Below are 27,272 nucleotides of genomic sequence, written 5' to 3'. Positions count from 1 at the left end.
CAAACCTCATTATACCTGTGGTCATAGGACCCGTTTTGAACATCTGTTTGCCTGTGTCCATTTATGCCCATATATGGAGATATCTGTATCTGTCTGTCTGCGTCCATTTTATGCCCATATACGGAGATCTTTGACCATCTGTTTGCCTCTGTCCATTTATGTCCATATATGGAGATATCTGTATCTGTCTGTCTGCATTCCATTTTATGCCCATATATGGGGGCATTCATTTTATGCCCATATATCATATGCCCATATATGGAGATCTCTGCATGAGTCAGCCCTTGTGCCGATACGTCCATTTATGCCCATATATCTGTGTAGCCCATATGGAGATCTGCCCATATGCCCATATATGGAGATACATAACCATGGCATTTTGTGTTGACTCATGTTGCGTACGCGATGTCAGAGCCTTTTATGAAATGATGTCACAATGAGTCAGCGCTTGCGCCGATTTCCTCCGGAACAGCCTGATGTCAACAATCAGCTCCGCATAAGGAGATTCCGAACGTTTTGCGCCGTTTCTGAAAAAACGCGCGTCGGGTCGATTTCCTCCGGAACAGCCTCCGAACGTTTTGCGCCGTGAGTCAGCAGAAGTGATGTCAGATTGCCCATATGCCCTGCCCATATGCCCATATATGTAGCCCATATGGAGATCTGCCCATATGCCCATATATGGAGATCTCTGTATGAGTCAGCCCTTGTGCCGATACGTCCATTTATGCCCATATATCTGTGTCCCCTTTATGCCCATATGAGTCAGCAGTGCCCATATGCCCATATATGTAGCCCATATGGAGATCTGCCCATATGCCCATATATGGAGATACATAACCATGGCATTTTGTGTTGACTCATGTTGCGTACGCGATGTCGGAGCCTTTTATGAAATGATGTCACAATGAGTCAGCGCTTGCGCCGATTTCCTCCGGAACAGCAACAATCTGCCCATATGAGTCAGCAGTGCCCATATGCCCATATATGTAGCCCATATGGAGATCTGCCCATACGCGATGTCAGAGCCTTTTATGAAATGATGTCACAATGAGTCAGCGCTTGCGCCGATTTCCTCCGGAACAGCCTGATGTCAACAATCAACAATCAGCTCCGCATAAGGAGATTCCGAACGTTTTGCGCCGTTTCGGAAAAAACGCGCGTCGGGTCGGGTCGAGGCCGGGCACTGCACTCCGCGCCGCGGCGGAGAACGCGCGTGCCGAATCTGAAGCCGGTGGGACGAACGGTTCTCGAGATATGCGGATTACATACACGCAGTCACGCAGAGACTTCTCGCATTTATAGATAGATGACAACAGCTAGCCCCTCTCGGGACCCCAAAATCACCTCTTTTTATATTTTGACGTCGGTGAATGGGGTCCCTTGCTCCTCCATTGGGTCTCTCTGATACGCAACGCTACCACTGTCTGGTCTCGGACGAATACAGCGTAGCTCAGATGTTGTTGAGATTGTTTAAAGATACCCAGAACTGCACTAGCAGAGTGTGGAAACGTGTGCGAAATCGGCGATGCCGTTAAGTATCATTAATTTATCTGTGAAAATTTAGCAGCTTTTTCCAAACTGTCTCTCGCTTCCTCGTTACGACACATATCCCGCATCCCCGCGGTGTGGTTGGCTATGTTCCTGCCTCTGATCTATCAGAGACAGGCTGACACTACCAGCTAGCCAAAAGACGCCGTGGGGAGGCGGGACATGTGACGCGAGAGACAGTTTGGAAAAAGCTGCTAAATTTTCACAGATAAATTAATGATACTTAACGGCATCGCCGATTTGCGGCGCTTCGCACACGTTTCCGCGCTCTGCTAGTGCAGTTCTGGGTATCTTTAAACAATCTCAACAACATCTGAGCGACGCTGTATTCGTCCGAGACCAGACAGTGGTAGCGTTGCGTATCAGAGAGACCCAATGGAGGAGCAAGTGACTGTATTTACCTAGCCGCAAATTGCAACACTAGATTTTTTTTATACTCGGATGAATCTAGGGTTGCAATACCTCCCATAGGGATCCAATGCATCAAAACAGTTTTTTGCTATCTGATTGTATCAAACGACTTCAAACTCACCAATATTGAGGCTCTATGGGAAGCTTGGAATTTACTCTTGCTATCTGCAAAGTGTTTGTTTCAGAAAAATCTACCGTAGAATTGTTATGATTTATTTTCTGTCAAGAAATCCGAGCAGACATGGTTTATTTTCAGTGTTGAACTTCGGAAGCGCTTGTATTCTATAACGCCATGTCCCGCTGCCTCCTGCATTATGTGACATTTAGAACCAGGTGGTCACAGGACCGTTGAGGGATTTTCCGCGAGCGCTTCCAAACTCCAGGACTTAGAAAAAATTATCACCTGAACCAAATTTCTTGGATAGAAAGTAGCTCCTAACATGTCTACTGTGGATTTATCTGAAACAAACACTTTGCAGATAGAAAGAGTAAATTCCAAGCTTTCCATAGAGCCAGAATATTGGTGAGTTTGAAGTCGTTTAATACAATCAGATAGCAAAAAACTGTTTTGATGCATTGGCTGCCTATGGGAGGTATTGCAACCCTAGATTCAACCGATTATAAAAAAAAATCTAGTGTTGTTGTAATTTGCGGCTAGTATTTACCGTCATCAAAATATAAAAAAAGGTAAATTCAGAAACGTAAGGGGCTAGACAACAGCAGGGCTTACAATATTACAATATATTTGGACGCTGGTTGGCACATTTGGTACAATTATGAATATGATGATTATCATCATATTCACGAATTAAGAGAAGGTTAATAATATAGCATACACTTTGTCTACATTTATTTTGACGAATGAAAACTAGAAGAATCTGTGACGAATATGTTGCCTAAGCTTATTTATTTTATTTCATTTACTTCTTTATTTTATAGTCACGTGACTTTTTTTTGTCCTCTTCTCTCTGTATGTAATGTAATTTTTTGCCAATAAAAAAAAACCAAAAAGAAAAGAAAAAGAAACAGGATGACATGATGACGTAATGACGTCGAGGTGCGTAACTTGTAAATAGACTAAGCCCCCATGCTCCCCCCCCCCCCTTTTTCTTTGTATTCTGCCTTTTGTATTTGATGTTATGCTTTTGAAACTGATATTATCCTAGATAAAGTACTATGTTCTATCCGTCTGTCTTTCAATGTTATATGAGATACTTAAAGTGTGGTTCCTGTGGAAATAAGCCTCGGCTTTCTAGGATCTCCTTTTAGTTGACCTTGTACCAGTGATTTGTACTGTCATGAAACTGTACTTTTTTCTATTGCAAACTTCTAATAAATTCTTCAATCAATCAATCAACGCCGCGTGCGGTGAGGACGAAGACGCCAAGGATGACGTGCTGACGTCTTGACGTCGAGGCGCGTAACGCAGGTGAGCAGGGGCGTCAATTCGGTATGGCAGGGGAGGGTAGGCATATGCAGCTGCCATACCCTGGGTCCAGGGGGGGGGGGGGAAAGTTACATTTAAATATAAATCCACGAATGTCTCGTCTGTTCTGGTTATTAGGCTATGTTGTTAAATTACAGTAAAATAACTACAAATGCAAAATTTAACAACATGGTGTTATATGCCAAGCCTGTGCCTTTAAGGGGGGCGGGCTTAGGAGCAGTACGGGATGACGTTGACGCTGTGTTTTGGAACCGGCGCGGAAGTGAATGTGCGTGTGTGATGCTGGCATAGAGCTATGCTGGGGAGAATATATTAGTGAGAAGTGAATACAAGTGGATTCATTGTGAAAACGTGACGTTTATGCTGTATGTTCCTGCCTGGCCTTGGAAGTAATAAATCATTGCTATCTACACAGAAGTTGTATGGACTATTGAATAAGTTACCACAGGACACGAGCCAAATCATTGCTATAAACAGTGAAAAAGGTAACACTGGGGGCACGTCCGGGACAACTACTGTAAGTAGAGACACAACGAGAGTTGTTTTATTATTCACCAAGGGAAAATGGAGTACAATCGCACAAATCCCTTCTGGAGAGAGAATGAAGGCAACATCACCAACCCCTTTGTGACTAGCATGGAGCTAACGTTAGATTCGCGGGTCCGAGGCAATGCATCACCGACGCATGTACATATGGACTATACACCAACGTCTCCACATCCAATTAACCCCTTCACAACATGGCCAGCTGAGCAAATGGCTACTACTACACAGGGTGAGTCAGTGACTTTCTATCAGATGTGTTCCCCCTCCCCAATGCCACTGTATGGAAATGGAAATGGCCACATTGCAGCCTCTGCTCTCACTGCTGACAGGCAGCCCATTAACCCTTTCAATCCCATGAACTATAATTACTGTGTCACCAGCACCCCAGCCACACGCTATCAAGCACCTTTCCTACAGGCTGCATCGCCCCCCAACCCATTTATAATGCCACAATATATGGCTGCATCACCCCACACCCCATGTATGCCACAATATATGGGCCAGAATTATGGAGTTCAAGCCATGGGCTACAACTACATCCCGCCAATGAATGCACAGCTGCCAATAAGAAATGAACAGTGTGATTATGACTGGTTTGACACAACATTGGCTAAGCCTACTACTCACAGCTACCCCCAACCATCATTGTGCTGTGAGGACTTTGATAGTGGCAGTGGTGATGAACCTTGTGCAAGGGAGAGGATTCCCACCCTCCGACCAGGTCAGTTTGATGGGTCGGGTGCATGGAAAGACTTTATTTATCAGTTTGAGAGCTGTGCACAAGCAAACCGCTGGTCAGAGAAGACTAAGGTGGAGCAGCTGAGGTTCAGTTTGTGCGGAGCAGCTGGCGCTATCGTTCATAAGAACCCGAGATCGAGCAAGTGGAGCTACCAGGGGATCGTGAACGAGATAGAGGCTGCTTATGGGCCATGCTCGGAGCATGCAGTGGCCACCGGCATCGAACTGAGACAAAGAATCCGGAAACCAGATGAAGCCCTTCACACTCTGCGAGATGATATCTACGAGAAGGTTTCCATTGCATATGCTGATCGTACAGAGCGTGAACAGGATGTCATTGGCGTGGAGATTTTCACAAACGCCCTGGCTGATGCTCAGGTGGTGGAGAAGCTTTTGGAGGAGCGGCCACGCACCCTGGCAAAAGCCTACAGCATAGCCCACAGGTGTGAAGCAACCAGGAGGGCCGCCAGAACAGTCACGCAGTTGATGCGGACAGGCACACCGAGTCCTCTGGAACGAAGAACCAGAGCAGCTACAGTACGTGAAAATTCTGAATCGCTATGGCAAGAGGAACCAGAGGGGCCAGCTGTACGGTCTGTGAATACACCAAAGAGCGCACCAAAATCCCCCCAAGGCTGGCACTCTCAAAAAGGCAACAAGCAAGGGAAGAAGGACTTTGGGGAGTTTATCTGTCACAACTGCTCCGGCATTGGCCATATACAGAGAAACTGCCCCTCCCCTCGTTACCCCAAGCAGCATGCTAGGAATGCTGAACCAGTGTCCGCATCTGACTCAAGCACTGTGGTCATCAGCGCTAAAAATCAGGAAGAGGAGATGTGTGCCCAAGTGGAGATCCATGGAGTGGAGGTTCGTGCCCTGCTAGACTCCGGTGCTCGGGAAAGTGTACTTCCCTTACATCATTTCGAGTCCCTGCCCCTTGAGGCCCGACCCACCATACAACCATCAAACGCCCGGACCCTGCAGGGCCTTGGGCCGGAAAGTCTGCCTGTCCTAGGAGAAGTCGTGATCCAAATACGTGTCGGGAACCACACCCCCAATGTGAGGTTCATCGTGGCCAGCACGGCTGAGGGGACAGAGGTTATATTGGGACACCCATTCCTGAGGCAGGCACGAGCCTGTTTGGACTACGGCCGCAGAGAAATCACCCTCTTCGGGGAGAAGGTACCTCACTGTAATGCCAACTCTGAACCAGACACGCACTTTGTCAGGGTGGCTCGCCGGACAGTGTTGGAGCCGGGCCGCGAGTATGTAGTCCCTGGCACCACCCACCACTCCTCTGCTGCCAAAGGTGAGCTGTTGATGAGCCCCACAAAGAACTTTGTCCAACGACACCATGTCCTAGTGGCTCGCGCCATCGTGCAGGTACAGCGGCCAGCAGACATCCCCATTCGAATCTACAACCCAGGTGCCACGTCTGTCATCTTGAAGAAAGGAACTGTTGCTGGGGTCCTCCAACCGGCAGAGGTGATGGGGGAGGTGGTGTTCCAGGCACCCAAAGACCTCACAGTGTTCGAACAAATTAACCATGACTCTGTTTCTGTACCTGCCCACCTGCAGACCCTGTATACTGAGAGCTGTGCAGCCGTTCCTGAGGATGATCACCAAAGGTTGGCTACCCTACTTAGGTCCTATCCTGATGTCTTCTCTACGGGACCCACCGACCTCGGCCGCACCAGCCTCGTTAAACACGACATCCTGACCAACCCTGGGCCTGCTGTGAAACAACATCCCCGCAGAATGGCCAGTGACAAACAGGCTGCAGCAGACCAGCAGGTGCAGCAGGGCCTGGAGACGGGCATAGCTCAGCCCAGTAACAGCAGCTGGGCTGCACCAATCGTAATGGTGCGGAAGAAGGACCAGAGCTCCCGCCTGTGTGTCGATTACAGGCTGCTAAATGAGCTCACCATTAAAGACGCCTATCCCCTGCCCCGGATCCAGGACACACTGGACACCTTGTCCACTGCCAAGTACTTCAGCACACTGGACTTGACATCGGGATACTGGCAGGTGGAGATGACCCCCAGGGCTCGCAAAGCTGCTGCTTTCTGCACACGTAAAGGACTCTTTGAATGGAACGTGATGCCTTTCGGGCTTTGTAACGCCCCAGCCACTTTCCAGCGGTTGATGGACCGTGTCCTGGCCGGGCTGCAGTGGGAGACGTGTTTAGTGTATCTCGACGACATCATCGTTCTGGGGCGAGACGTCACCGAAATGCTGGAGCGGCTCAGTCAAGTGTTCGCTAGGCTGCGAGAGGCCAATCTAAAATTGAAACCGTCCAAGTGCTGTCTGTTTCGAGAGCAAGTTTTCTACCTGGGGCACATTATCTCCGCCCACGGCGTCGCCACAGATCCCCAGAAGGTGAAGAAAGTGGTGGAGTGGCCCAGGCCTCAGAACGTCTCAGATGTCAGACAGTTCGTTGGGTTAGCATCCTACTACAGAAGATTTGTGCAGGACTTCGCCACAGTGGCCAGACCATTGCATGAGCTCACTAAGAAGTATGCACGCTTCAACTGGACAGACGAGTGCCAGGAGGCATTCGAGGCACTGAAGGTCCGGCTGACGACGACGCCGGTACTCGCTTACCCCTTGGACAGTGGCGAACTCTTCCTGGACACCGACGCCAGTGACTGGGGGGTCGGGGCAGTCCTCTCCCAGATTCAAGCGGGTGAGGAGAGAGTTCTGGCTTATGGAAGTAGGCGGCTGTCTCCTACTGAACAAAACTACTGCACCACCAGACGAGAGCTCCTGGCCGTGGTGGAGTTCACCTCTCACTTCAGACAGTATCTGTTGGGGAGGCCTTTCACTGTGCGGACCGATCACAGCAGTCTGCGTTGGTTGACCCGGATGAGGGAGCCAGAGGGACAACTTGCTCGCTGGTTGGAGAAATTGGCAGAGTACGACTTCCAGGTGGTCCATCGGCCAGGGAGACACCACCAAAATGCTGATGCACTCTCCAGGAGACCATGTAGAAATCTATGCCCCTGCAACGTGGCGGAGCCCGGCCCCAACAACGTCCAGTACCAACACAAGGGGGTGCAGTGCAACCTGGCAGACAGCTCAGCTGAGGGGGGCCTCCTCGTAACACCACCCGGACAACGTCTAGTGGGGGTAGCTGATGCTCCCAGCCACGACGCTCAAGACTACCTCCCAGCACATCCAAGCATCAACAGGGTGATAGAGCCCCACCAGGCAACCCTGTTTGGTGGTTGGACTCAGGAGCAGTTGAAACTAGCCCAGAAGACCGACCCAGACATAGCGCCTGTGTGCAAGTGGTTGGAAGATGGGAGGGGCCGGCCACCATGGGCTGACGTAGCACCTGCCAGCCCCGCCACAAAAGCCTACTGGGCACAGTGGAAACGACTCTATCAGATAGATGGGGTCATATTGAGGAAGTTTTACTGCACTGAAGGAAAAGTGTTCTACCCACAAATCCTGCTGCCACGTACATACCGCACCTGCGTGATGGAGCAGATGCATGACGGGCCGGTGGGTGGCCACTTCGGGGTAGAGAGGACCCTCACCCGCCTGCAGACCAGATACTTCTGGTACAACATGAAAGATGATGTAAACTTGTGGTGCCGCACCTGCACCAACTGTGCTGCTAAAGCTCGGCCTAGGAAAACTCCCCAGGCACCTATGGGCACTGTGAAGGTCGGTGCCCCCATGGAACGGATAGCAGTCGATGTAATGGGCCCACTAAATGAGACAGAGCGACACAATCGCTACATTTTAGTGGTCCAAGACTATTTCAGCAAGTGGGTGGAGGCCTATCCACTCCCCAACCAGGAAGCAACTACAGTGGCTGAGAAGATTGCCTCCGAGTGGGTGTGCAGGTGGGGAGCCCCGTTTTCTTTACACAGTGACCAAGGTACAAACTTTGAATCTGCTGTGTTCCAGGGCATGTGCAAGCTGTTGGGGATTGAAAAGACTCGAACTACTCCATTTAATCCGCAGTCTGACGGCCAGGTAGAGCGTTTTAACGCCACCCTGCAGAAAGTCCTGGCTACCACGGCTGAGCGATGCCATTGGGATTGGGATGTCATGATTCCTTATGCCCTCATGGCTTATCGAGCCACTAAACACAGCTCCACGGGGTTGACGCCCAACATGATGCTTTACGGACGGGAAATCACAGAGCCAGTCGACCTGGTGACTGGAGTTTCACTTGAACACGATGCTGCCAGTTCTCCCCCACACTATGTCCTGCAGCTGAGAGAACGCTTGGAACTTTCTCACCAGTTGGCCCGGGATGCCCTGGGAAAGTCAGCCGAACGTGCCAAGCGACAATACGACAAAAACGTTTGTAAAGTCCAATACCAAGTTGGAGATGCAGTATGGTACCTGATTAAAGGCACCAAGAGAGTGAAAAACAAAGTGCGGAAATTTCTGCCTTCCTACGAGGGCCCCTTCTTCGTTGTGGGCCAACTAGATGACTTAGTCTACCGAATCCAAAAGAACCAGAGGGCCCAAGCCAAGGTGGTCCATCATGACAAGCTCAAGCCGTACTACTCCAGGACCCCACTGGACAACAGTTGGGTCTTCCAGAGTGCAGACACATGGGTGCCAGTGGAGGTGCCACCCCCAGCTCCAGACGACGCCGCCGCTGCTCCAGAAGACGCCGCCGCTGCTCCAGACGACGCCGCCGCCGCTGCTGCTCCAGACGCCGCCGCCTCTGCTGCTCCAGACGACGCCGCCGCTGCTGCTCCAGACGCCGCCGCTGCTGCTCCAGACGCCGCCGCCGCTGTTCCAGACGACGCCGCCGTTGTTCCAGACGCCGCCGCCGCTGTTCCAGACATCGGTCCCCTCAACCTGTGGGACGAGCCATCAGAGGACGAGGACTCCGCTGCCGGAGCTCTCCAGGGTTTCTGCTCTTCTCCACCGGCTTCGCAAATCCACAGCCAACCCCCTGACAGCCCTGCCTGGTCTCAGCTGGATGTGACCGACATTCCAGATCCAGAACCAGACCAGGGATGTATCCAGTACCTGCCTACGGTTTGTACCCCCCTCAGGAGGCCTCAGAGGGCCCGCAGGGCACCGGACATGTATGGTGATTGGGTGAGTTACTAAACACCACTAAGAACTAAGACATTTATTTCCGAGTTGCTGAACACCATTGAAAACTAAAGACTTTGTTCTGATTTAGCTAGAAGTGAGATCATTGTTCGTGAAAGGGCAAGAATGCGCCCTGATCTCACTGGGAGTAACGGCAGTCTACCCGGAGCTCCCCAGTTAAGAAAAAAAAAAAGAGAAATGGTATTTTGATATTTTTGTACTGATACTCTGCTAAGGTTATGGTTAAGCATTATTGAGTCTACGTTGATCTCTAACAAATATCTCCCTGAGCTGGAGACAGAGTCCTTTTTCATTCAGAGACTGCACTATGGACTAGGTTGAGAGTTTCTAAGATGTTTATTATTCTCTTCATTATGGCCTGTATGTATGTGACAGTATTGGAGTGATGTTAAGGGACTAATCATCATCCAGAGTGGGGGTAGTGTTATATGCCAAGCCTGTGCCTTTAAGGGGGGCGGGCTTAGGAGCAGTACGGGATGACGTTGACGCTGTGTTTTGGAACCGGCGCGGAAGTGAATGTGCGTGTGTGATGCTGGCATAGAGCTATGCTGGGGAGAATATATTAGTGAGAAGTGAATACAAGTGGATTCATTGTGAAAACGTGACGTTTATGCTGTATGTTCCTGCCTGGCCTTGGAAGTAATAAATCATTGCTATCTACACAGAAGTTGTATGGACTATTGAATAAGTTACCACAGGACACGAGCCAAATCATTGCTATAAACAGTGAAAAAGGTAACAATGGTCACTTTAACAAGGTAGACTATTATATTCTCTACACTTTTATTCTCCCCATCTTGACAAAATGGTTTATTCCCAGGTTCAGGAGCAATTCATTATTGTTAATTGTGGCACGTTTACATGCCAAGTTCAGCTGCAGTTGAACAACCTGCCATATCCTGATATCCAGCCCAAGAAACTGTAGAAAATGGGGGGAAAAAATAATGGAATGTACTTAAAATAAATGTATTGTGCCTGTTGCTAAGGCACTTCACGCGTGTGCAAGACACGTTCTATGTTCTATCCGTCTGTCTTTCAATGTTATATGAGATACTTAAAGTGTGGTTCCTGTGGAAATAAGCCTCGGCTTTCTAGGATCTCCTTTTAGTTGACCTTGTACCAGTGATTTGTACTGTCATGAAACTGTACTTTTTTCTATTGCAAACTTCTAATAAATTCTTCAAGCAATCAATCAAAAACACCAGTCATGTTGCCATACCTTAGCTTTTTCTCAACTGACGCCACTGGCGGTGAGGACGAAGACGCCAAGGATGAGGAGGTGACGTCATGACGTCGTGGTGCGTAGCGCAGCGTGCAGTGTGTGGTGAGAGAGACTAGTGTCAGGCTGAGTGTCTGAACCTTTACTGATACACCAGAGCTCTGAGCTGCTGTTTAATCCTTTCATCAAGTCATTACCATGGGACCGACTGGTGAGTGATCATTATAGTCTCATATCAGTTCATAACTACAGTGTTTAATGAGCTGTTCTGTTCTGTCTGGGTTGTTTCTGCTTCACTCTGACATGCTATAGAGAATGGATGGATGCTAGCAGGCTAACAGCGGCTAGCATCATCATCATCATCCCCAATGAATGACTTTAAACTTGACTACTTTTATTTCATTTGTTTTACTTTAGTAAAAGTATTAGTAAATATCACTATTAAAGTCAGTGGTGGAACAAGTACTCAAATGTTTTACCTAAGTAAAAGTATCAATACTGCACTATATAAATACTGTCTCTGTTACATGTAGAAGTCTGTAATTCAAAATGTACTCGAGTACAAGTATGAAAGTGTTGGCATCAAAATGTAGTTAAAGTACAAAATGTTTGAAAATAGCAGATCTACAAACTCACAACGTGTCGCAGGTGTGACGCACTGTGAGCTTGTAGATCTGCTATTTTCAAATAGCCTAGTTATACAATAGGGCTAAAGTGGTTAATGTATGTTTTATAATATTATAATCATTTATATCTGCTAGTAAGTAAAGTTTTCAAGTAATTGTGGTGGAGTAAAATTACAATATTTGGATCCGAGATGTAGTGGAGTAAACGTAAAAGTACTCATATATTGTATATATTTTTGTCAAGAACTCAAATGTGTAAAATAAATAGCTGAGCTGTTGTGAGATGCTGTAGAATGGATGGATGCTAAGAGCTAGCCATCTTCAATGAATGACACTACTTTATATATTTTAACTTTAGTTAAAGTATTAAATATCACAGAGTAGAAATACTCTGTTCTACTTAACTAATTGCATTAAACGTCATTACCTTCATTGTTTTATACTTTAGTAAAAACAGTGGTGTAAAATAACTAAGCATTGTACTTAATGAGTACAAATTGGAGGTATTTGTACTTTACTTGAGTATTTCCAATTACATCTGGGATCCAAATTTTGTACTTTTACTCCACTACATTTATTTGAACACTTAGTTACTTGTTATTTTGCAGATATACATTATAACATTATAAAACATACATAAACCACTTTAGCCCTATTTTATACCCAGGTTATTTGAAAGTAGCAGATCTACAAGCTCACAAAGGGGAAGAAGAGTGAAAGGTCAAGTTTATTAAGTATTGACGGTTCAAGTGGTTAAATATCTGAAAACACAAATTGACATGAATCCAAAATACACTGACGATTGTGCTGTCAAACAATTAAACTATATGGAATCTATGAACAGGTTGTGGGGGTCCCTGCTTCATCTCTCTCTCAACTAAGGGGTCCTTGGCCTGAAAACGTTGAAGACCCCTGTTCTAAAGTCATGTCATCATCAACATGGATCTGTCCCATTTCCCATATTCCCTCCTGATTGGCTACCATTGCCTTCTAAAGTTTGTGTATGCGACGTGACTGTCGCTTATCTCCCGATTAGGGAGTTTTACTGGTAATAATACTAATAATACTACTAATATTAAGGGTAATAATAATAATGATAATCTTCTAGGAGAAGTGGTGTCGCCCGGCCCAGGCAGGGTGTGCAGTGAGAACCGGCTCCGCTGGGACCTGACCCCAGAGCAGATCACACAGATGTCCGACCAGCTGATCTCCAAGACCAAAGAGGTGTACGACCTCGTGGGAGCGCTGGATCTGGAGTCTGTTACCTACCAGAACACTCTGAAAGCACTGGCTGATGTGGAGGTGGAGTACACTGGTGAGTGACACTACCCATGTTAACACTTTCTACACTGTTTGGGAAGAACAGGGGTTGACACTAAGGTCTCAGAGGCAGGTCATGATCTACTTGCCCTCAGGTCTTGGCAACTAGCCCTTGCCCCCCCCCCCCCCCCCACCCACACACACACACACACACACACACACACACACACACACACACACACACACACACACAAATAATAATAAAAAAACATAAAAAAAAAAAACATAAACCTGGTTGCTTGTTTCTCTCTCACAAACAAAACCTGGCAACACTGGACAGCAGACGAGTTGGAGATGTACTTAACTTAGCAGTAGCACAGAACAGAACGCTAACAGACTGCAGTGGACACAGTGACACACATGCTGCTCATGATTAAATGCATTATGTAGCGCAATAGTGTGGATGTGTGTGGCTGGCTACCAACAGGGAGGGAAACATCGGAAAGGCACTGTTGATAGCACGGAAATATTAGACGCTTCGCACGAAAAATAGACGATTCGCGGACATTTTTTGCGCTTTAGCTCCTTCTTCAGCAGCCTTTGCTATAGATTTTGGCACTTTTACGGGAATAGTTCTGTCTTCTTTCACTTTCTCCCCACCGTAAAGCGTGTGCATTAATCTGGCCATGCTTTAGCATAATGTGAATTTGCACGCCTTGTAGATTAGCTGTAAATTTAGCTGTGTGTGTGTGTGTGTGTGTGTGTGTGTGTGTGTGTGTGTGGAGGGATGGACTTGGGAGGGAGGGAGCGAGAGTGAGATAGAGAGAGAGACGGAACACTAGCCCTGTTCAAGTTGGCACAGATCTCATTATTGTAACTCAACATGTGCACTTGCCCTGTCGGGCAACCCAAGAGCAAACTTCACCTGCCCGACCTCTTTTTTTACTTGCCCCGGGCAGTCGGGCAACCGTTAGTGTCAATCCCTGAAGAATGAATCTTCATCCTTGTAAAATCATATACCATAATACAACGAAGAGAAGAAGAAGAAGAATACACATGCTTTCTATAAGAAATGTGTTTTGCTTTCTATAAGAAATGTGTTTTTTGCAACAGTGAGCTCACAGTCAAACGCGACTTGCAGATCGGCAATAAACCTATGCCATCAACGCATAACACTAGAGAGTTGTGTTCTTAAGCTCTTTTCTCTTTGAAAGGCCTATTCTATAACTGCTACTGTACAGTATGTGCTGTTGATGTCACATACAGTGCATACTAGAGCCCTGCACGGGCCTGAAATGTGGGGCCCGGCTTGGCCCGGCCAGTGGAATTAAGGCCCGGCCCGGCCCCAGGCCCGTTGGTGAGTTTCAGAAACGAGCCCGGCCCGGCCCGTAAGCCCGTCACCTTATTATTGTATTAATTATTTTCGTGCGTGGCTTTCACTGCTGCGCGCAGCAGCTACAGTCTCAAGGGCAGTCCATACTGTCACAGACCACCGAAATGTGCGTCGGAAAGGTCCAGTTCAACTACAAAAATGACATCTCTTGCAAACTCTGAAAAGGATTACTCCTAATTTGAGTTCGGAAAGCTGCACGCACGTCGGAAAGTCTGAACTTTCCGACGAAAACTATGGTCGGAGAGGACAGAGACAGTATGTACAGTCCTCTATAGCTGTGCTTAATTGTGCTCTGATTAAAAGAAAGAAGTCAACAGCAGCACAGCAAGTAATTACACACACACACACACATCACAACACAAGTAAGAAATCTTCCTCCACCCACCGTTTGTTATGTTACTGTTTATCCTCACAGCAGAACATTAGACATTGATATTATTGTCGGCTTGCCATGGTTACAAGCCATCTCGTAAAATACGGAGTATCGTTCAGTACTAAAGAGTAAAGACAAACGCATCCCGTAGAGAACTGATTCGGTAGGTATGATTACAGGGCGATTTATTTGAGAAATGACAGTGAAATGGGTGAATCTACAGTAGTGCGCTCCTAATATTCTAGTCTCACTTTGTACGCGGAGTCGCAGACAGCAGTCACACAGAGTTTGTGTCTGTGTGAGTGAGTGTGAGAAGAAAAGCCGCAAAGCCCTCGGCTCGTTGCGGCTTCCATTGGCTAATGTACTCATGTCACGGCCAATCAGAGCCGTGTTGCTATAGATACGGATAGAACCCATAGCCTAGACTATAGCCTAGACTCTAGGCTATGGGAGGCAGCACTCACACACACACACTCCATTCTAGCTATGCGCACAGCCGCACACAGAGATGTCATGTATTCTGAGCCCGGCCCGGCCCTAGGCCCGTTGGTGAGTTTCAGAAACAAGTGGTCGGGTCCCGTCGGGCTTGCAGGGCTCTAGTGCATACATGTTCACAGTGCTGTGAACATGACTTAAGGGACTTCATCACACATGTACAGTACATCAGTGGTTCTCAACCTTTTCAGGCCGCAACCCCAAAAATAATCATATTTTAACTGGGGACCCCAATGAGTCTCTTTTTTTAACTCCAGTTGGATGTTGTTGGTTTGTGCCACATATCTGTGTGGATGGTACTGTAAGTACATCTTAGGCCTGTCCTCTAAAAATCGACGAATCGACGCGTCGTTTTAAGCCCCCGGAATCGACGCCAATTGTTTGAGCCGAGCCGTCAAAAATATATATATCTTTTTATCACACCAGTTACTGTGGTGCGGTAGGAGAGCGCTGGACTGTGACTGTCATGTAATTCTTATTGAGTCCATACGTCCTAATACTTGTAAACTAGACTTAAAAATAAAATCAGTTCACGTGACTTGAAAGTTGCCTTGATCATATGACAGGGAGCTCTTATTTTGAAGTTAACCGCTTGGATTATTCTCAATCTACTCTCAAGTAGATTATTCTACTTGAGAGCTGGCCAAAGAAGCAGCAGAGCCAGCGCGACGCGCTTTCACTTTCACTGCCGTGGGTGTGTGGTGGTCTCAGACTCAGGCTGAGGAATAGCGACGGGCGAACTGTTTTCTTTTTATTATATCGCACCAGATCGTCAACATAGCTCTTTTGATACAGCAGCGCTGTGCTCTGAGAAAATACAACTTGTGGAAATAATACACGACATGCTGTCAAAGAGATGCATTATTCTCTCCTCCGTTGTTCTACTCTGCTCCACAATTCACAATTACACACGGCTCGACGCAATCTTATCGTCATTAATGTCCAATGTCCACCGCTATCATGTCTCAATATGCACGGTAGTTCATGGATCTAATTCACTTTAAAGGCTTAAAACATATTGCTGTTTTATTGTATTACGTTGACGTGGTTTAAAAGCTTAAAGCACCACTTTTTTTTTTTTTTTTTTTTACATAAACGATTCGTCGACGCGTCGGATTAACCCCCGCGACTCGAGTCGACTTGATAAATCCTGCGTGGAGGACAGCCCTAGTACATCTAGCAGGTCTCCTGTGGTCCACACAGTGAACAGAAGCTCTGAGTCTGCAGGATGTTTCTGCTCTGGTCAGCGTTTCACTGAAAGAACACAGCAGCTCGCATGATGGGGACAAAGCTGTTATTGTTACCACTGCTGTTTGTCACACACTGGTGGTGTGTGTGTGTGTGTGTGTGTGTGTGTGTGTGTGTGTGTGTGTGTGTGTGTGTGTGTGTGTGTGTGTGTGTGTGTGTGTGTGTGTGTGTGTGTGTGTGTGTGTGTGTGTGTGTGTGTGTGTGTGTGTGTGTGTGTGTGTGCGTGCGTGTGTGCGTGTGCATGTGTGTGTGTGTGTGTGTTAGGGCATTCACGAATAGTGATTTTTAGTATTCGAATTATTCGACCTCAAAGTATTTGAATAGTTGAATATTCGACAGGACTGGCCAAACTGTCAAATATTAAGTAAGCAAGAGGCGAACGAGGCGTTGTGAGCATGTAGATCTGCTATTTTCACAATAGTTATCTGCGGAACCGAGTCACATTAAATGTAATACCTACAATTCCATGTGCTTGTCAGGGTTCTTATGACTTCCTATCTAGCCAAGCTTTATAAACCATGAAGAAACATATATTTTTTTAAAGACAAAACAATAAAAAAAAGAAAAAAAGAATAAGCGAATATTCGACTTCAGTGATATGCCGAATAGTGACTTTGATATTCGAATATTCAAATATTTGGTGAATGCCCTAGTGTGTGTGTGTGTGTGTGTGTGTGTGTGTGTGTGTGTGTGTGTGTGTGTGTGTGTGTGTGTGTGTGTGTGTGTGTGTGTGTGTGTGTGTGTGTGTGTGTGTGTGTGTGTGCGCTGCGTGCACGTGTGTGTGTGTTAGGGCTACAGCTAACGATTATTTTCATAATCGATTAATCAGACAATTATTTAAAAACGATTAATCAGACTATGTCACTTATTTAGATTGATTTGAGGTTCTTTTAGACACAACAAGAAATACCTTAAAAATTAATAATTCATTCAAAAATACATCATTTTGTACATTTTGCTCAGCTGCCGATTAGGTTGCTACTAAAAGACAAAAAAACGAAATAAATACCTTTTTTTCTGACTGCATACGTTTGATTAAAGAATGGCAACACATTAGTCAGGCAAAAAGGTAACGGTACTCTTTTCAAATTGGCCACTTAAAAATAAATATTAAAATTTGTTCTAGACCCCATATTCCTGCACGCTATTAAAGGAGTAGTTCACCCCCAAAATGACTTTTTTGCTATTGATTACTTGGGAACTTTTTTTTTTCTTTTCTTTTTTTTTTATGTATATAAGACAAAGATTTGATTATAGTTAATTTACCCCATTGTTTCCGGATGGGGACCGGAAACAATGGGGGTAAATTCATTGAATTCATTCATTCATTCATTCAAATTATTAGCCTAGGAATGCAACAGAAACCTAAAAAAATCAAACCTCGGTTCAAAGTGAAGCGGTGCATTTTCATTCTATGTGTTCTAGAGCTATGAGACCTGTGTTCTAGATCTATACATTCTGTGTTCTAGATCTATACTTTCTATGTGCTTTAGTTCTATTTATGAATTCTGAATGAATGAATGATTTTGTCTAGAGGGCCAAATTGTCATGTGAAGCTTGACCAATTCTCAATCCTGCATGCACAGGACATGTACGGGACAGACAATGCCACTCCTTGAGAATCAATGGGAATCCTCAAAAAAAAACATGTACGGGACAGACAAAGCCATTCCTTGGAAGCGGCTTTCACCGCTTCAAAACTATCATTGAACTCAAGTCTCCATGGTGTGAGTAATCAATAAAAAATAGTCATTTTGGGGGTGAACTACTCCCTTTAAAGATCTGTAGAATCTGTGCCCTCGTGAAGACAGAAAAAACAACGTGTGAATGTTCATGGTACGACTGTTGTCAGCGGAGATGCTGACAATCATGAGATGACGTCACAACATCATCATCACAACTGTGCAATTGTTCTTTAAAATGAATCGTCCGACACAAAACATCAGTTAGTGACTAGTAGTACTGAGGAATCCGACCTGCCTTCATCCTGACAAGTTCATCTGTAAATTAGTTGTCAACACTCATTGACGGTGGTTCTGCTGTGTGAAATGTTTCACTGGACGACACATCTGGAAGGAGAACAGAGGAAGAACCAGGCTGCTGTGGTGGTCGGACACCAGATGATCTACTGCTTTGGAGGAGACAGAAACCTGACCACCAGGATGGAAGTACATGTCTTCAACACAGTGTCTTTATGCTGGAGGAAGTTGACCCCGGTGACGGGAGGAGAACGTCACCTCAGGGTTCCCTCCGTGCGTGACTGTCACACAGCTGTGCTGATTGAACATCTCGTCTACATCTGGGGAGGCTATGATACCTACAAAGAGGAAAACAATGTGCTTTATGCATTTGATGTTGACGCCCACAGATGGCTCAAACCACAGGTCTCTGGAACTGTTCCAGAGGAGAGGTACAACCACTCAGCCTGTGTCTTGGGGAAGGTAATACAGTATCTGGCTTAAAGTCCTGTTCGCAATTTGGTGTTAGGGGAGTTTCTCACCTGAACTGAGTCAGTGGGTCCCTAGACATGAAAAATCACAGAGGTGCTCGTCCGCCATAGTGCCAGGAATGGCGCAATGGCCAAATCAAATATGGCTGCCATCGGCTATGATGAAAATCCAACTTTTCTGTTTCTGGGTGTATATGCACATGTAATACCTCTATTGGACTAATTGTGGTGTGGGGAATTCATTTCTGATATTGTTTTGACCATTTTGGGCGATTTGGACCTCAAAAGGTCATGGTCAAGGTCATTTTGCTATTCCGAAGACCGTGGGCCATAACTTGGCCATTGTTAGGAGTAAAAACAGGTGCAGTAGGTCTAAATCAACTAATGCTGACATGTATAATTCATTTCTGACATTGTTTTGACCATTAAGGATCATCTTGTCTTTGAAATATCAATGTCAATGCCATTTTCTAAAAACGATTTTGTTCATTACTTGCACTTTTATAGTATTTTTTGTAAGTTTGTTACTATTTTATAGTAAGTTTGTTTTGTTTATAACAAAAGACATACTAGTGGGAAATACAACAAGTAAACATCCACATTTAACTCACACAACAAAAGCACACACAAAATTAAATAACAATTTCCCTCAAAGTGCACCATATTGGGATTGTGTGCATCCAAGTTAGTATGATGTGTTTTTACAGGATGTATTCAGCAAGGCAGCCATATCCTCGAGAGTCGAAGTGTTCCTTGCATCCGTCCATGTTCCATGTTCCATCTTTCCTCAGGTTCCTTGGCTGTTGCAAGCAGGTGGCAAGACATGCACTAGAAAGGTGCCTTGTTGGTCTCAGGCAGCAGTTGTACTTCTCTGCTACCAATGCTGTCTTGTTCTGTCAAGGTCTTTGCCTCTCCAAAGTTTTTTAGATATTGTATTCGGTCAGAAGCCATAGCTGCATGCTTAGTCCCCACCTGGCCCATGCAGTCATCTCCAGTTTCCAAGGCATATGTCCCCTGATCACTGTCTTGGCTAGTGGTGCTCCAAGATGAGAGACTGCTTGATGCTGTAGAAGCATGTGCCGCTGCACACAGTGCCATACTGCTACCAGATCTACTTAATCCCCAGTGCTTGGAAGTATCACTACGACAACTCTCTGGGGTCCACTCATAATCCTGGCGACCCATTATTCACTCCATTAGGTTAGGGTTATGGGTAGGTTTAGTTATAATAGGGCCAGTTGACTCCACATGTACCAGCAGCTTGGTGACAGCCTCCTCAATCTAGTTCAATCTTTGGGATCTCTTCACCTCCAGCCCCTTTTGCAGGGAGCCACTCATCATCATCAGAGATAACAGAGTCGATAGACGCACCCATCCCTCATCAACTTTACAAATCCTGGGTGTCTGAGGAGAACAACCAGCTCTCCAGCTGTGTGTTCGGAATATGGTGTCCATTCAAGCTTGTGGCGATGTAGGTAGAACGGCTGCCTTGGAATCTGAAGGTTCCAGGGTCGAGCCAAATTTATGTCTCCTCCTGCTTATTTGTCGAAGTGTCCTTAAGCAAGACACTGAACCCCTAACTGCTCCCTATGAGCACCTTGCATGGTTTCTTGGTGTGAATGTATGTGTGAATGTGTGTGTTAATGGGTGAATGTGAAATACATTGTACAGCGCTTTGGAGAAGAGCGCTATATACTGTAAATGCAGTCCATTTACCATTATCAGCTCTGTTGTCTCTGTTGATGATGTCGCTAGTGGAGAAGAGATCCCAGACATCTTGAATAGGATTGAGGAGGCTGACACAGCCTCCATTATAACTAAGTATATCCCTAACCTTCACTAACCTAATGGTCAGAATAATGGGATGTCGGAACTATGAGCGGACCCCAGAGAGTTGTTGTCTCCTTCACATTACTGCTATACTACACCCCATATTTCCAAGCACTGGGGATGAAGGAGATCTGGCAGCACTGGTGAGACTCACTTGCACTGCATCAAGCAGTCTCATCTTGGAGCACCACTAGCCAAGACAGTGATCAAGGCACATATGCCTTGGAGACAGGAGATGACTGCATGGGCCAGGTGAGGATTAAACATGTAGTTATGGCTTCTGACCGAGTACAATGTCTAACAAACTTTGGAGAGGCAAAGACCTTGACAGAACAAGACACAGTATTGGTAGCAGAGAAGTACAACTGCTGAGACCAACAAGGCACCTTTCTAGCGCATTTCTTGCCACCTGCTTGAACAGCCAAGGAACCTGAGGAAAGACTAGAACCAATGGAACATGGAACAGGGCATGACATAAAGGCTTGTCCTGTTGTCCGGGACAAGTGCCCATACTATGGAGTGGAGGGAGCAAGGGGGGTCATTAGCCGTCCTTTTGTTATTATTTCAATGTATGAATTTTTTATCCGGACAAGTGACTTTTGTCTCCGGACAAGTGAATGGGAAATATACTTGTCCAAAGGACAACTGCCTCAAAAAGTCAATGTCAAGCTCTGATGGATGGAAGGAGCACTTTGACTTTAGTACACTCCTGCCATGTCTGAAGCAAGACACTCGACACTGATGGAGTTCTGTGCATCATATTTTGCCATGGAACAATGCCAAATCCATCCTGTAAAAACACCTCATACTAACTTGCATGCACACAATCCCAATATGGTGCACTTTGACGGAAATTGTTATTTAATTTGTGTGTGATTTTGTTTGTCACTTTTATTCGTAAATAGTCTTATTTGCTCATTTAAACACCCATTTTAAACCCCAATTTAAAGTTAAACGTGGATGCTTACTTGTTGTATTTCTCACTAGTATGTCTTTTGTTATAAACAAAACAAAGTTACTATAAAATAGTAACAAACTTACACAAAATACAATAAAGGGGCAAGTAATGAACAAAATCGTTTTTGAAAAATGGCATTGACATTGATATTTCAAAGACAAGATGATCCTTAATGGTCAAAACAATGTCAGAAATGAATTATACATGTCAGCATTAGTTGATTTAGACCTACTGCACCTGTTTTTACTCCTAACAATGGCCAAGTTATGGCCCACAGTCTTCGGAATAGCAAAATGACCTTGACCATGACTTTTTGAGGTCCTAATCACCCAAAATGGTCAAAACAATATCGGAAATGAATTCCCCACACCACAATTGGTCCAAATAGAGGTATTACATGTGCATATACACCCAGAAACAGAAAAGTTGGATTTTCATCATAGCCGATGGCAGCCATATTTGATTTGGCCATTTGCGCCATTCGTGGCACTATGGCGGACGAGCACCTCTGTGATTTTTAATGTCTAGGGACCCACTGACTCAGTTCAGGTGAGAAACTCCCCTAACACCAAATTGCGAACAGGACTTTAAGCCAGATACTGTATTAAGGTCATGTTTATTCATGGAGGATGGACCCAGAATTCACACACGCAACTTTGTGACATCTACAGGTTGGACACCAGCACTATGGTCTGGTCTTTAATTAACACCAGAGGCACTAGAACACATGCTACATACTGTCACTCTGCCACCATCATCGGGACAAAGATGTTTGTATTTGGGGGCTGGAGGGGAAGACAGTACTACAACTACAACACCATCAGAGTGTTTGACACAGAGACCAACTGCTGGATGAACACACCTTCTAGACAGCTTCTTCCAGAAGGACGCCATGGTCATTTAGCCTTTGCCTACAATGGAGAGCTGTACATATTTGGTGGACTGAACAATAACCAGAACTTAAATGATCTGTGGAAATTCAATCCAGGGACGTTCAGCTGGAAGAAGGTTGAGCCCAAGGGGGAAGGACCGTCTATGAAATGTAGAATGTGCTGTTGCATGCTGGGAGATCGTATCATCCTCTTTGGAGGAGACAACATGCATGTCTTAGACTTGAGTCCTAGTCTGAAGACGTTATGTAAGCTAGCAGTTATTCAGTACGGTCTGGAGCAGTCTGGACTCCCACACAACATCAGGTGGGGACTGGCAGCCATGGGTACCGACAGTGAAATGACATCCATAATTATCGCTGATTGAAACCCCCACCGTTTTGACCAACACATAGCGAGACGCCGGATTTAGCGATCGCCAAACGGAGCCATTTTCTCAACCCATAACAGTCAAGTCTCACCGCCATGTCAAACACAAGCGATAATACTCAATACTACCAACACAACCTAATAGTGCAGAGCCCAAACTAAAGTGTACATTGGTCAGTTCCAGAAAAAAAAAACAACAACAACATGGAAGGGTGACACAGCAAGACACCACATGAAACCCTCCCTGGAAAAGTACTTGGAGGTCAGAGTCAGTACAACTATTGTTCCAGTAAGTTAGGTAACAGTTGTCCTTCTCAAGCAACCGGTGTGTGTCTCATGCTAGAGGTTCATGTCTTCATTGATGCGTCTCTCTGTGTCTCTGTGTCTTCAGTCCAAAGGAACATGCTAGAGCAGTGCTTCCCAAACCTTTTAGCCCATGACCCAAAAGAGAAATTGAACATTTGCCTGGGACCCAAACTAGTGAAAAGCGCAGATCTACAAGCTCACAACACGTGGGTTCGCGCCGCATGTGAGCTTGTAGATCAGCTGTTTTCACTACTTCTCAAACATTTCTGTTCTAATTTATAGAATTTTTTTATTTTTATTTCTTCATGAAATTACGGGAAAAAAAAACATTTAATTTAGTTCTTAATTCATGAAAAAAATTGCTTTTTTGGGAATGTTTGTTGAAACTAGACCAGGTCAACCTGGTTGTGCCAGACCCCCTGTCTGTCATCATCATTTATGACATCATGCCTTTTGTAGGCATGTCATCATCATGTCATCATCATATATACCCTTTATATAGAAAACCCGGACAGACCGACATTTGCTTATGTAGGCCTACCCATTTCATGGGTCTGGCAATAATAATAATTAAGAACAAATTGTAGGAAACAAAGCATAAGGCGACCCACAAAGATTTGTCTGCGATCCCCGATAGTGGGGAATTTAAGGAGCCCGTTTCTACTACGGCAACGTGAGGCGGGGCTACGGCTGCTATGACGCAATCGTCGTTGCTGTCCAAATCGTTAAGCAAAGAGCCCTCAGCGACGGGGTCACACCTCTTTCACTGAACGCTTTGGTTCCCATGGCAACGTGTCTATACAGCAGGCGTTGTAGGCGCAACGTGGAACGGGACCCTCTGGCGCAGTACAGACGGCTGCTACGGCGGCAGGTTGATCTATCGAGCGCTGATCATTTCCTGTTGCTGTTGTCATCTTCTGTTGCCGTACTAAGCTTAAATAGCCTAATGTCTCTCTGTGTCTCTGTGTCTCCAGTCCAGAGGAACATGCTAGACAGAGGGTCATGTATAATGTGTCTCTTTGTCTCTGTGTCTCCAGTCCAGAGGAACATGCTAGACTTCCCCAGCACGTGTCCTCCAGTAAGGAGGTTCTTGTATTTAATGATGTGTCTCTCTGTCTCTCTTCCTTCAGTCCAGAGGAACATGCTAGACTTCCCCCAGCACGTGTCCTCCAGTAAGGAGGTCCGCTCTGCCTCCACCGACGCCGACAAGAAGCTCTCAGAGTTTGACGTGGAGATGAGCATGAGAGAGGACGTCTACCAGAGGATCGTAGCCCTGGAGGTAAGGAACCACTCATGGATCCATCTCAATTTCAATTCAACTGAGCTTTATTGGCATGAGGAAACATACGTTTACATTGCCAAAGCAAGTGTCACAGATACAATAAAAACAGTTGAAAATGGTGATCATATATACATTGGGAGGGGGTACAGCATTGTGTAAACAGCTATGTCGCATTGTGACATTTTATATATATACAGGGTATAAAGCTTTTGGAACAAATAGAAGCATTATTTTGTTTTATTTTGTTCTCAACATGCATTTAAAGGTATCAGCTCTGTTTCATACTGTACTGTATGTACAGTAGGTCTAGATGTCAATCCATGGTTTGTAGTCCTTAGGGTGGTTGTGTTTCTAGCCTTCTTTTGTCACAACAGTTCACACATGTTGCTGCTGTGTTCGCACATTGTTGTATTTCTCCCAGTAGGTATGGGAGGTTTTCATCACTGGTCATGTTTTCAAACTCACTTTGGGTGTGTGAAATATGTGGGAAGTATGTTTCTCTGATGTCTTGGTATAGTGGACAGGTGGTCAGTATGTGTCTCTGATGTCTTGGTACAGTGGACAGGTGGTCAGTATGTGTCTCTGATGTCTTGGTACAGTGGACAGGTGGTCAGTATGTGTCTCTAATGTCTTGGTACAGTGGACAGGTGGTCAGTATGTGTCTCTGATGTCTTGGTATAGTGGACAGGTGGTCAGTATGTGTCTCTGATGTCTTGGTACAGTGGACAGGTGGTCAGTATGTGTCTCTGATGTCTTGGTACAGTGGACAGGTGGTCAGTATGTGTCTCTGATGTCTTGGTATAGTGGACAGGTGGTCAGTATGTGTCTCTGATGTCTTGGTACAGTGGACAGGTGGTCAGTATGTGTCTCTGATGTCTTGGTACAGTGGACAGGTGGTCAGTATGTGTCTCTGATGTCTTGGTATAGTGGACAGGTGGTCAGTATGTGTCTCTAATGTCTTGGTACAGTGGACAGGTGGTCAGTATGTGTCTCTGATGTCTTGGTACAGTGGACAGGTGGTCAGTATGTGTCTCTGATGTCTTGGTACAGTGGACAGGTGGTCAGTATGTGTCTCTGATGTCTTGGTACAGTGGACAGGTGGTCAGTATGTGTCTCTAATGTCTTGGTACAGTGGACAGGTGGTCAGTATGTGTCTCTGATGTCTTGGTACAGTGGACAGGTGGTCAGTATGTGTCTCTGATGTCTTGGTACAGTGGACAGGTGGTCAGTATGTGTCTCTGATGTCTTGGTACAGTGGACAGGTGGTCAGTATGTGTCTCTGATGTCTTGGTATAGTGGGCAGGTGGTTAGAAAGTGTAGCTCTGTTTCTACCACATGTTGTGTGCAGTGGGTGCATAGCCTATCTTCCCTTGGGAAGACGAAACATTTGAACTGATTCGTTCACTGAAATGAACGGTTTTGCCCACCACAGTGAATCTATGTGTTTATATCTATTGTCTGCATCTATTCCATGTTAACCCATTCCAACCCGCCAATAGCATGTCATGCTGCACGCTGGAGTGAGTTGCTGACACGGGCGGGTCTTAGAAAGATCATTTCCTCCTGATTCTGTCTGACTGATAAACACTGTTTTAACGTCAGTGTGTTGTGAACAGGATGTGGTTTGTGAAGAAAGACTCACAATGTTTACTTTACAATAGAATGAGTCATAATCTGGGCCTGTGTTCACTTCTCTGTTGGAATTGGCCGTCAAGCTTTTCTCTGATCAGGGTTCCCACTGTCATGAAATTCATGGAAATATTTTGAAATTAGAAAAATATTTTTCCGGTACTGGAAAAGTTTTGGAATTGATCAAGGGTCCTGGAAGGTCCTGGAAAAAATGTCTAAGAATTGTTTTTGGTTATTGATTTTGTTAAAGGAGCTATGGTCAACTTTTTCTTGAAAAACGGATGCTAAAATAAAAATAATGTTTCGAAAATATTTTATAAAAAAATAAGCTTCATATATGTGTTTCTATTCAAAAATGACCACAAAAAGCGTAAAATAATGATAAAATAATCATTTTGGCCATTGTCAGACCGACACTTTGTTTACATTCTAGTCTATAGACTAGGATGTAAACAAAGTGTCGGCCCTACAATGAAAAAGTTGACTATAGCTCCTTTAACTCATTTACTGCCACCATAAATCGACTTTGAGGGCTCCCTGACAGTTTTCATACCTTTTGACGTGGGCACGTGCGTGTCCATCGTGCACGATCCGCATGCACGCCACTGTCCGTTCGCAGCGTGCACACTTTAGTTTTGCTACACTGCCTGTCTTTGGGCATTGCCCATAGGAGTAAGCAAATGTATTTTGCACTGAATTATTGTTGTATAGTACTGGAAATTGGGTTAAATAATATTTGGAAAAGTTTTGGGAAAATGTGTGGGAACCCTGTCTGATGTTGCATATCAAACATTTAATGTGTATTTTCAGGCTGTCCTTCAGCAGATCTACAAGCTCACAGAGTGACGTGTTGTGAGCTTGTAGATCTGCTGTTTTTTGGTGAAGAGAGTTTAGGCAGATGGAAAAAATAACTCGAGTACAGTGCAAACCAGGTCTGTTTCACTTAAGTCTAGAGGGTATAAGTGGTTAAACTTGAAGTGATATTGATTCCAATTAAGATCAAAGTATTCTGAGATCACCCCTTGGACTTGCATCACGGCACCCTAGGGTGCCACGACACCCACTTTGGGAAACCCTGGTCTAATAGTCCAGTCAATCTGAGGTTTGACCCAAAAAAAATTGCAATAGTAATGGTTCAAGGTTTTTTATGATCCTTAGAGT

At 45.4% G+C, this 27,272-nt stretch overlaps 1 protein-coding gene across 3 annotated transcripts in view; it reads left to right on the top strand.

Moving 5' to 3' along the window:
- thop1 (thimet oligopeptidase 1) overlaps positions 1-27,272 on the top strand; it is a 155,468-nt gene that overhangs the window by 100,477 nt on the left and 27,719 nt on the right. For 2 of the 3 annotated variants that reach the window (XM_080732413.1, XM_080732411.1), the window contains exons 1-3: positions 11,092-11,214; positions 12,738-12,944; positions 24,331-24,479. In XM_080732413.1, the coding sequence (XP_080588539.1) occupies positions 11,202-11,214; positions 12,738-12,944; positions 24,331-24,479 (369 nt within the window). In that variant the 5' untranslated portion in view covers positions 11,092-11,201. Of the gene's footprint in view, positions 1-11,091; positions 11,215-12,737; positions 12,945-24,330; positions 24,480-27,272 lie in introns of those variants that run through there. The other variant, XM_080732412.1, reaches the window with a different exon arrangement.

Source organism: Nannobrachium achirus (genome assembly GCF_963921795.1).
Source record: "Nannobrachium achirus genome assembly, chromosome: 1".
Lineage (NCBI taxonomy): Eukaryota > Metazoa > Chordata > Actinopteri > Myctophiformes > Myctophidae > Nannobrachium > Nannobrachium achirus.
The sequence above is the reverse complement of the archived record's forward strand: the minus strand, read 5'-3'. Positions and strand labels throughout refer to the sequence as shown.